Raw genomic sequence first — 11,107 nt, forward strand, 5'->3', positions numbered from 1 at the left:
CTCACAAAAACAAAAAAACAAATGAGCAAAATAATTTAAAGACAATCTTAACTCACTCTCAGCTTGGGTATGTTGTTATGTACCAGTCAAATCGAAGCTTCAACATCCCCCTCGGGCAACCCCCCGGGCATTTGAATTTTTGGAAAACTTTTGTTGAAATCCCCCCTCCCCGGGCCAAAAAGCTGTTCAAATGCCTCGTCATAGGTCTATTTCAGGTGATCAAATGAATTCGAATTCCCCACCCCCTAGGAGCGGTGATCAAATGCTTCGCCCCCGGAAAGACTAAGATGATCAAATTCCCTCCCCCCGGGCAGGAAAAGGCGTCAAATGCCCGGAGTATGCCCGAGGGGGGAGAGGGAAGATGTTGAAGCTTCGATTTGACTAGTACATTAGTATGTTCTAAAACTTTGGTTAATCTTCGGCGTGAAAGGTGTTCTTGGAAACTGAAAATGCCCGGAGTTAAATAGTGAAAATGGCCGGAGTTAAATAGTGAGCTGTAGAGATGTAGATACAAGGAGACTATACATGAAAAACATATTTCCACTGCGGGCTTTCTTTTCTTTACTACTCAGACTACTTAGCTAACTGATTCATATATAACAGCTGCCGGGTGATGGTGTCACAGAAATGATCTTAACACTCATTTTTTCTTTTTTAAAAATAAAAACACATTCAGAATGAAACCATCTGCAACCGGTGAAAGGATTGACAAATAAGATTTCAGAAATAAATACCAGACACCGCCCTCTATGCAAGTGACTTGAATGACAAGCAATACTCTGCTTGAATCGTGAACAGTCCTGCCGAAATATTGCAAGACAAAACACTCCAGGGCCCGGTTGTTCGAAAGCCGATTAGCTTAATCCAGGATTAGCGTAAACTTTTGTTTCATGTTTTTAACGTTTTTGTGAAAGTTTGTTTTGCTTATTTTTGTTTTTCAAGACTGACTTCTTCTAATGTAAAGTGTTGCCGAATATCAGCGTTGAACAGCATTTAGGAGTAGAGAAATTAACTCCTCGGTTAATTTTTAATCTGGGATTAGTGTTAATCGGCTTTTGAACAACCGGGCCCAGAGGTCAAGTGTTCATACAGAACTTGTGCAACCCGAGAGCTAAGGATTTCTCTCGCGGTTCTTAACAACTGAAGTGGAATGGCTCTGGTCTATGACTGGATAACTTTTTTCGTTAAATACGTCATTGAACGTGTTATTTTATAAACTGACCACGAGACAAAGGCTATCACTTTCGTCCCTCCAAAATGCTGATAAGAAGTGAGCTACATCTAATGACTCTTGTCTGTGTTGTCTTTTCGGCTGATGGATTTTGGCTGTCACAGAAACCAACTCCGCCGGTAAATGAAATCAAGACGCCAGTAATAATTGGTAACGTAAAATTCTTGTTTTTACTGAGGCTCTATTGTTAAGTACTCTTCCTTATTGCGCATCAAAAATAACGACACCAAATTATTTAGTTTCATAATAAGGGTCGTCTTAAATTAGAAACAATAAGAAAGTCATAAAAGGACTCAATACTGAAATCACTGCTCTCTCGCAAACTGATCTACTGCTGATTTGCCGGGAGGATTTTGCAACCATACAGGACCTGAACACCAGAGAAACGGTATAAAATACTTGTATTTGTCGCGGCAAAGACAAAACACTAAAAGAACTCAAGAGGCTCTTTACTTAGCCAAAATCGTTATTACGAGAAACCTAAAAAGCCGTTTTTGCTTTATTTGCATTTTATTTTTTGCTTATTTGTAGAAAGGTTACGTAATCTAATCACGTCTCAGACAATTAACCTGTAGATTTTGCTGTCGCTCGTCTGTTGGGACAGCTTTATGTTCCGGAAGGGAAAAAAAACATTCGTTTCTCTTCAGGAGCTCATCAGGTGACCTCTTGATTCTCTTATTTCATGTATCCCTACTTACGTGCGGTACAAATCAACCATTTTGTTTTGTTTTGTTTTTTTGTTTTTTTTTTTTAATTTTTTTGCAAATGGCCAAACTGGTCACTTAAAACTCCAAGGTCGAGAATACAGAGAAGCTATAACTGGATAACGTACAAAACCAAAAACAGGCCTCTGCGCGGGCCTTTTTCTTGACCAACAATGGAACTTACACATAAGAAAAGAAAATATTCGAGAGTACAAAGGTTCGGGAATCTCAGCTTACTGAACGTTACGCAATAGTCAGGAACTGTCACGTCATGCTTCAATCACGAGACTTGTAGCAGTGTCACGCAACGATCTCCCCTCTCTTTGTCTCCTCACCTACAAAGGAGGCAGAGCGTGAGAGAGACCCTGGGAACAAGGTTGAGACCGTGACCGGTAAGTCAAGCTCCATGACTGAGGCCTGCTCTCAAGTTAGCAGTTTTTTGGAGACTAAGCGGACCAAACAATGCTAAGAAACTAACACAAAGCTTCAATTTGACTGAGGAGGAGTTGAAACTTGCTTTCGCCCTTCCCCACAAAATTGTTTATGAACCTTACGTGAAAGCCTTTCAATATAAAATTTTAAATTCGATTCTGTATACAAACAAGAAATTATTTAAAATTGGTTATAGTGAGCATGACAAATGTACCTTCTGTGACAATGAATCAGAAACATTAGACCACCTCTTTTTTTATTGCTCTTTCTCGAATATATTTTGGACACATTTTGAAAAATACTATTTTACGTTAACAAAAAAATCTAGAGTTCTTAGCAATCAAGATATTATATTAGGCGTTATAACTTCACCTTGCCCCTTACTGAATTATTTAATATTAATGGTAAGTTATATATCTGGGATTGCAGAAGAAAGTGCATACACCCATACATTGAGGGCTTTAAACAAAAAATTAAAATGAACTATCAAACAGAAAAGTATATTGCCTCAAAAAATAATGATCTATTAAACTCATATAATAAATGGCCAGAAAATTTTTCTCCTTAATTTCTTTTTCCCCCAATTTTGATGTTGTTAGTTAGCGTTTTTTATTTCTCTCTTTCTTTTTTTTTTCTTTTATTTTATTTTATTTTTATTTTTATGTATGTATGTAAATGTAAATGTGTTAAAATAATTTAATATCGATACTTACGATACTTGCAATTTGTAACGTATAAAAAAGACAGTAATTGCGCAACCGTTTTCTTTTGAGTTATTGTAAGTAAGTAACTGTAAGTGTAAGTATTAAGTATGTAAGTAGTTGATTAAAAATGTGGAATAAAAAAATAAATAAATAAAAAAAAAAAAAAAGCGGAGCGATGGACTAGCATCGCATCCAGGGAGGAGTAGAAATACTCCTAGTCGCTTCATGCTACAGTAACCGGAGATAAGCGCCGGCCTGATGGGCACTAGGGTCGTAGCAGACTTTACCTTTAAGCGGAGCCTGACGTGTTTTCGGCACGAGTAGTGGCCTCCCGCGATGCAAATAAATTTCGCTCGCTTTCTGCTTACTTAGCAGGAAGGGCATGAAACTAATTATAGCGGGGTGTCTTGTTTTAAGGATGCGGTCGACCTAATCAACCGTGCCTCCCTTCAACCAGTGTAGCAGGCGTTCGATTGCATACAGGGGGATGGAATCGAGCGAATGATAATTACCACGAACAGCGCGCGCGTCTCGCGCACGCTCTCTGAATTTGCGTGTCAAACGCCTATCACGCAGACTTGAAGGATATTGTACTTTTTTTTCTAAAGTGTAATTATGACCTAAATTCATTAAAACTTTATTGGTTTTATCAGTGCCCGGTACAGGCGGAAGTCAACTGCAGGCAAAGATCAACAAACCGGAAGTACCACACTGGTATTGCACCAAAAAGACATCGGATTACTTTACTTTATGGCTCAAGAAAACCTCTTTGTTGCCTCTCGCCGTAAACTGCTGGGTTGACAACATGAGGTATAAATTGGTTTGGTACATATAGCTATAGTAAACGAATTGATAACAAGAACTCACCATTGGAAGATTTGAAATATTTCTGTTAAGAAAAATTCTCCATGAATTGTTAGCTCAAAACTTCAAATCAAGAGAAAATGAGGGGACAGAGAGGGAGGCTCAGGGCGTTGGCCGGGATATGTCATGTCCACGAAAGTTATTTTTAGACGAGCGGAAGTCTTTGTTCTAGCGGAATTCTGTCTTCAGAGACGTCCGCATACAGTCTTGCCTCGCTCTCAGGTTCTTAGTGAAAAGAGAAAATGACGGCGTACGTGGAAGGCTGATGAATATTTATTTTCTTTCAAACATCGGACCGAGGTTGGCCTGCATGCGGACGTCTCGGAAGACTTACGCTCGTCTAAAAATAACTTTCGTGGACATGACATATCCCGAGGGCTGGACCGGGAGCCTCCCTCTCTGTCCCATCATTTTCTCTTGTTCAAATTTAATCCGAAGAAATAAACCGGAAAAATGACAAACTCGTTAAAAAATAAAAAAAACTCTTGCATAAAAACTAAAACTTGTACGCGTCAACAAAATAATTTGAATTAGTTGTTCCTAGAATTCGCCCTTGTCACATGGCGGCCATATTGTCCCGGGAGACGGTAAACTGACCAAAAGGGCTTTGTTTTACCACGCTAAGCCTCGCAGTGGAAATCATGGGGGCGAGGCTTGGCGTGGTAAAACAAACTTTTTTGGTCTCCCGGGACAATATGGCCGCCGTGTGACAAGGGCGAATGGATACTCTAAAATAAGGTGAGACACTCAGTTTTGTGTATATACAGTGGCAAACGATCTCACTAAGGTGAAGAAACTTCGATCTCACTAAAGTTTTACCAAGTTAAAAGAAATCTGTGAACAGATGTGTTTAAAAATAGACAGAATAGAAATACGGTTTAAAAATAGACACTTTTCTAAAGGCGTTGAGGACTAGGCCAATTTGGGTAAATCTTACTCTTGGGTCACGGACTCATGTATCAACCTAGGCCTGGTGGGTTTTTGATGACGTCATGTATTTCTGACTGTCGTTTCTAAAAACAACGTGGGTAAAATTCACGGGCCCGGCCATATCCACTTATCTCCTTCTCTGTCTGGTTATTTTTTCTTGCGGAAGACTACAACTAAGACATTGGTTTTCTTTCAACAAAAATCAGACTTGTGTATAACGAGGAAACAAATACCATCGAGAACGCGCCAGGCGTTGAAACAAGAGTTCCCGGATTTGGCAACACGGACACAATTGACCATCTGGATACAGATAATCTGGTGGCCTATTTTGCTCCCATGACAGATATTATGGTGTCTTGGGGATACGAGCGAGGTGTGACTGTCAGAGCAGCACCATATGACTTCAGATACGGGCCTGGTAAGCTATAAACCTTTTGTCCCGCATAATACGTTTGTGAGCAAGCGTTTTCCCGAGATTTCAAGCCTTGTGAGCAAAAACAAGCGACTAAATGAGGGTTAGGAGGGACGGATTTAGTAACTTGGGACCCGGGAAATTATTCGCTTACGTTTGATTTGATTGCGGGCTTGGAAATAACTGCAGAATACCTGGCCACTATTGTGTTCTTGAAGCGGCATTCTTTGACGAAATACACGCAATTCGTGTGCAAATAAGTGTTCGGGTATTCCGCAGTTTGGCTGCTTGTGGTCTGCCTTATAAGCTTTAGAGTTAAAGTGCGTTTTCCCAGAGTCGTTGCATGCTTTCGAAAGGTCTTCTTTCGGCACGCAGTTCAGGTACGGTTAGCAAAGCGTCGAGGGAAAACAACCACGGTTAGCAAAGCACTATGGGAAAAAAGCTATCTTTGAAAGCAGGAAATTAATTATCAATTTAAAAACTTCCACAGAGTCACAATCAGAGTATTTCACAAAGCTGAAGGACCTTATCGAGGAAACTTACTCAGCAAACAACAACAAGACGATCACGCTGCTCAGTCACAGTTTAGGATGTCCTTACACTCTGGTTTTCCTGAATAAACAGCCTAACAGCTGGAAAGACAAGTACATTTTCCAGTGGATTACCCTGTCAGGTCAGTAATGTCAGTTGCAAAATAAAATTGACAACAAGTCAACAGACCTCACTTATGAAAGGGACCCGTTTCTCTAAAGTCCCGAAACTTTACGGGCCATTTTCAAGTGTCATAATTCCCTCTGTATCTCAAGAACGGAGAAGAACGGAGAGGATTTGAGAAGTCAATTTTCACAGTCAGTTTGCTTTTTGTTACCTTGAAAACATGTTAAAAGATCGGCTTTCCTGAACAAGCAGTTGGCAGGTTTACAAATGGCTTTTCGGCCCATGATACGTGACACGTTCTCCTCCAATCAGAAAACGTATTTGAGTTGGGAGGTATAACAAATCTCATTGACTACTCCTGATAGGGCTTTTCACAGCCAATGAAACAATCAGTGAAACGACAGAACAGAACAATAACAACTGTAAGAGAATGCCAATGGTCCTTATTGGAGTTGAGCCTGCAGGGCTCATTTTCTTTTGTTTAGAACTACATGCAAAAGAGGCTTAAGGGTCAATTCGATACAAAATGACCCCTTAGCCTCGTTCAAGTGGCAAAACCGCTGATAATTCCGATAAGGGCTATTGGACGGAGGCAAACAAGTTGGCTATAAGGCGATAAGTTAAACTAGCGACTACCAGGATCAAATTCAACGAGTGGTCGGAACCGGTCTTGAACACGGGATTTCCAAATCTCAAGGCAAGCGCCCTAACCACTGAGCAGTAGGCTTAGGTAAATTCTGCCAGTAGAATTTCGAGAAGAATAAGCGATTTTTGAGCTGAGCATCCTGCCGGCAGAATAAAGCATTTTCGAGCAGAATTTTAGCAGAATAAGGGAAAATCAGCGGCAATAATGATATGCATAACGGTTGTAAGAAAAATGTAAAACTAAACAAAAAAACAAATGGAAAATACTTTGTGTGTGATTTGATTATTTGACCTAAAGTAATATGAATTATAATTTTGCTACGCATAACGAATATCGAATTAGTTTGAAAGGGTTAGGCCCAGCATCCCTTTCCGATACCGAGCAGAATTCGAGCAAAATAAGGGTGTCCGAGCAGAATTTCGAGCAGAATAAGTTATTTTTAGGAGGCCGGCAGGCAGAATAAGCCATTTTACGAGCAGAATTTATCCAAGCCTACTGGGCAGTATGCCTCCCGGAAATACATGTATCTGGCGGAAAAAGCACAAGAAAATGCCGGTGAGGAAGTTGCAGTTGGTTCACGTTTGCTTTGAAAATATTCTTTATTTTTTCGAACTGACACTAAGAAAACACATGTACACTAGACGAGCACTCCACACTCCTCCAAAATAATCTAACATCCCGTGGTAACTCGCTCTTGTTTCTTGGTCTTAAGACTTAATTATTAATTGCAATAATTTCCAAAGAAAAACTTATGGGAAACATCCGCGCTGCGCTGAATGATTTAGTTGTAAGGGCTCAGTAATACGGGCAACATTTTTCGTGCAACTTGTCGCGCAACAATGTTGTGTTGCAAGTTGAGCTGGTTTGTTGTGCGTATTACCGCCTTCTTGCGCAACAAATTTTTATGTTGCAAATAGTAGGCGTGGCTTTTCCTTTTTGCAACACGAAAATTTGTTGCGCAAGAAGGTGGTCATACGCGCAACAAACCATCTCAACTTGCAATCCAACATTGTTGCACGAAAAATGTTGCTCGTATTACTGGGCCTTAAGATCGCAAAGTGCAACAGCATTTGAATTTTAACACTTCCTTCGTTGTGAAAATTGCTAACGTTCCATTGCGTCTTCGCTATTTAGTCAATCTTTCGATATTTATAAAATATGCTAGGAAGTTTAACCTATTTAAACCGCAGAATAGAATGAATGAAAATTGAAAAGATCAACGCAGGTAGCTGAACAACGTAAGGATTCGTTCAAGCCCTGAAATTTTCAGGCTTTCTTCGGTCAACTAATAGATGGTTTTCACGTGACGTTGGGAATTGAACTCTATTTTATAGAAAAACTATTTTTAATTGTCTGGTACACCAAAATGGCTGTCAAGTCACGTGAGTGAAAACCATCTATTGCAGTGATGATCTCACCACGAGTCCATTACCCACGTGCAAGAATCTGGTATCCAGTTTGTCCCCATCAGCGTCACAAAAGTATCTATTTTGAAACCAATTTTTGCGGGAAAATAAACAATAGACCAATCGGCTAACTCAATGGTGTACCCAATTCAAATCTCCCGGGGTTAAGACTTTTGTTTTATAGAGCGCTTTCACTCACGTGACTAAAAGATAAAAATAGAGTTCAATTCCCAGAGGATTTGATTGGAAAACCAACATGGCTGCCGTGACGTCATGTGAAAAAGTTCTATAATGTAGCATTCACATTTAAATGATAATGAAATAACTGGAACAATAGCTCATTAGCCCATTTCCGGGTTGCTGCAGGCCTCAGTTTCAAAGCGAGTCCAAGTGCACAGCCATTCCAGTTGAAATGAGTTGCGTATTCTTATGCAAGTCAAACTCATTTTCCTTTCAATAGTTAAGCACCAAGACTATTTTCGAAACCGAGACAAATAGCAACTCGGAAATGGGCCATTCCCAAACAGTTTGAATTGGGTACATGTACCACGTCGGCTTAGCCGATTTGATCTGTTGTTTATTTTCCCCAAAAACTTGGTTTAAACGTAAACACTTATCTGACGCGCTGGTGATGGGGACTAGGCCAGTTTGGGTAAATCTTACTCTTGGGTGATAAAATCTAGTTACCACTAAGTTAAATTCTCAAAATGATTTGTCCACCAGGAGTATGGGGCGGGACAGCAGAGCAAGTCAGTCTGTTCTCCTCTGGGAATACCCTCGGAGTCCCGCATTTCATATTGAATCCGCTGACTGTTAGAGGTGAGCAGCGCACGGACACAAGTAATATCTTCTTGCTTCCCAGCCCTGAACTGTGGTCACGGGATGAAATCTTGGCCAAAACTCCAGGACGCAATTACACCATAAACGACTTTGACCAGTTCTTCGAAGACATCGGATTCCCTCTTGGAATAAAACTACGACAATTGGTGGGGCGCCCTTTGTATCCACTGACTGCGCATGCTCCGAACGTAACCGTCTATTGCTTGTATGGTACTGGAGTTGATACGGCCGAGAGTTTTACATTTGGAAAGGGCGAGTTCCCAGATACTCAGCCGAAGGTATCCTACGGCAACGGTGACGGTACAGTCAATATACGGAGCTTACAGGCCTGCGGTAAATGGAATCAGCGGCAGCTGCAGCCAGTTACACAGCAAACATATCCCTCTGTGAATCACAATGGCGTACTCAGCAACGAAGACGTGCACAACTATATAAAAAAATTGTTAATTTAAACACTTGTTAACCAAAATTTTGTTGAAATAAAGTTACCTGCTGGTAAAATAGAGCAGTTTCAAAGTTAGAAAGAGTCTTAGAAACATAAACAATTTGAAATACCTTTTTAAGTTTTATTCTAATTAACTAGGAATACTCTTGTGATTTTGGGACTAAAAGGGGGCTGTGTCAGGGTACTGTAGTTAATTTTTGTGTAGTTTTTCCAGTTACTCGCCCCTACGCATCGCTGTCCGCCATTTTTGTTTGTGTTAGGGTCGATTTACACGGTACGACTTTGTCGCATGCGACAACGGCTTACGGCTTAACAGGCCCACGACATGATTTACGGGCCGATTTACACGATACGATTTTGTCGCATGCGACAAGCTCACGACAGGCCTACGACATGACTTACGATTGTTGCAGCGTTTAAAACATTTTTTCTGACGTGCACAACGATCGTAAATCATCTCGTGGGCCTGTCGTAAGCCGTTGTCGCATGCGACAAAGTCGTACCGTGTAAATCGGCCCGTTGATTCATCGGTCAAAGTTGGTCCTGTTTACGGCAAAGAAATCATTAAATGACTCGGAAATATCTTTATCGTCAGAAACAATTTTATCGTTAACAAGAATATCATTGAAAGGCGAAGATTTATTACCTTTGCCTGTAAGTGAATTTATTAATTTCCAGCCCGCCTTAGGGTCAGTAGCCTTGGACGCATCGATTTTCAGGCGAAAGTAGTCAGATTTCGCTTTACGCATCATACAGTTTACTTTATTCCTGGCAGATTGATAAAGTATCCAGTGGTTATACTGTGACATTTCAAGCCAGTAAACAACGGCGTATTTCTGCTCCAAAACATGTACATACAGGGGCACCCAACGAATCTGTTCCTCACATTATCTGTTCCCCAGAGGAATCCTGCTGGCTGGCAGAAATACAGGTGTTTCGATGAGCTGGCTGGGAAATTTTGTTATTGATAGAGGTTTTGCCTGGGAATTACTGACTCTTTCTAGCATTTCAACCCGAGCTGGCTGTAGAAACTCTGAAGACTGAGGACGACTAAAAAAAAAAAAAAAAAAGGAACCCCTTCCCTCTCCCAAAGAGTAGTCACAAACATACGACGGCTGGTCAGAGTGATTGCGCTTGCGGAAAAAACCTGTTTTGTCCCAGTTTTGTTGCTTTTGTTCGGTCGTTTCGGATCGAGGCATTTGAAAGCGCGCGGAATTCCTGGCTGGGAAATAAATTTGATCAGCAGGCTGGGAAACCAACCAATTTTATCTAGCTGGCTGGGAAATTTCTTGTGTGCCTTGCTGGGAAAAAGGAACAGATAATGTTTTCCCAGCAACACTCAAAAACACCTGAAAATGCCTTAATAACATTTATTTTCATTAACTGGGATATAATAATACATTTTACAACAAATTGGTCGTTGAGTGCCCCTGTACATACTGTAACATTTTAAGCCAGTAAATGACGGCGTATTTTCGATCACAAAGAAATATATATACTGTCACATTTTAAGCCAGTAAACAACGGCGTATTTCTGCTCCAAAATATATTCATACTGTGACATTTTAAGCCAGTAAACAACGGCGTATTTCTGCTCCAAAACATATATATACTGTAACATTTTAAGCCAGTGAACAACGGCGTATTTTCGATCACAAAAAAATATATATACTGTGACATTTTAAGCCAGTGAACAACGGCGTATTTTCGATCACAAAAAAATATATATACTGTGACATTTTAAGCCAGTGAACAACGGTGTATTTTCGATCACAAAAAAATATATATACTGTGACATTTTAAGCCAGTATCCAATGGCTTAATTTGTGGTCGGTA

The 11,107-nt window shown here is 40.4% G+C and overlaps 1 protein-coding gene across 1 annotated transcript; it reads left to right on the plus strand.

Moving 5' to 3' along the window:
• The first annotated feature begins 1,230 nt into the window (after positions 1–1,230).
• Positions 1,231–9,338, plus strand: LOC137984857 (lysosomal phospholipase A and acyltransferase-like). Its single transcript, XM_068832170.1, has 5 exons — positions 1,231–1,381; positions 3,725–3,881; positions 5,072–5,283; positions 5,768–5,950; positions 8,710–9,338. The coding sequence occupies exons 1-5, from the start codon at positions 1,258–1,260 to the stop codon at positions 9,276–9,278; spliced, it is 1,245 nt and encodes a 414-aa protein (XP_068688271.1). The 5' UTR covers positions 1,231–1,257; the 3' UTR covers positions 9,279–9,338.
• The last annotated feature ends 1,769 nt before the right edge of the window (positions 9,339–11,107 follow it).

The sequence above is a fragment of the Montipora foliosa genome, chromosome 14 (assembly GCF_036669935.1).
Source record: "Montipora foliosa isolate CH-2021 chromosome 14, ASM3666993v2, whole genome shotgun sequence".
Taxonomy (NCBI): domain Eukaryota; kingdom Metazoa; phylum Cnidaria; class Anthozoa; order Scleractinia; family Acroporidae; genus Montipora; species Montipora foliosa.

What these genes read in the sequence shown, in the direction of transcription:
- LOC137984857 (XM_068832170.1), top strand. Translation starts at nt 1,258, where the DNA reads ATGCTGATAAGAAGTGAGCTACATCTAATGACTCTTGTCTGTGTTGTC. An exon ending in TGCTGGGTTGACAACATGAG is followed by an intron (nt 3,882 to 5,071) that starts GTATAAATTGGT and finishes AACAAAAATCAG; the next exon opens with ACTTGTGTATAACGAGGAAA. An exon ending in TGACTTCAGATACGGGCCTG is followed by an intron (nt 5,284 to 5,767) that starts GTAAGCTATAAA and finishes AAACTTCCACAG; the next exon opens with AGTCACAATCAGAGTATTTC.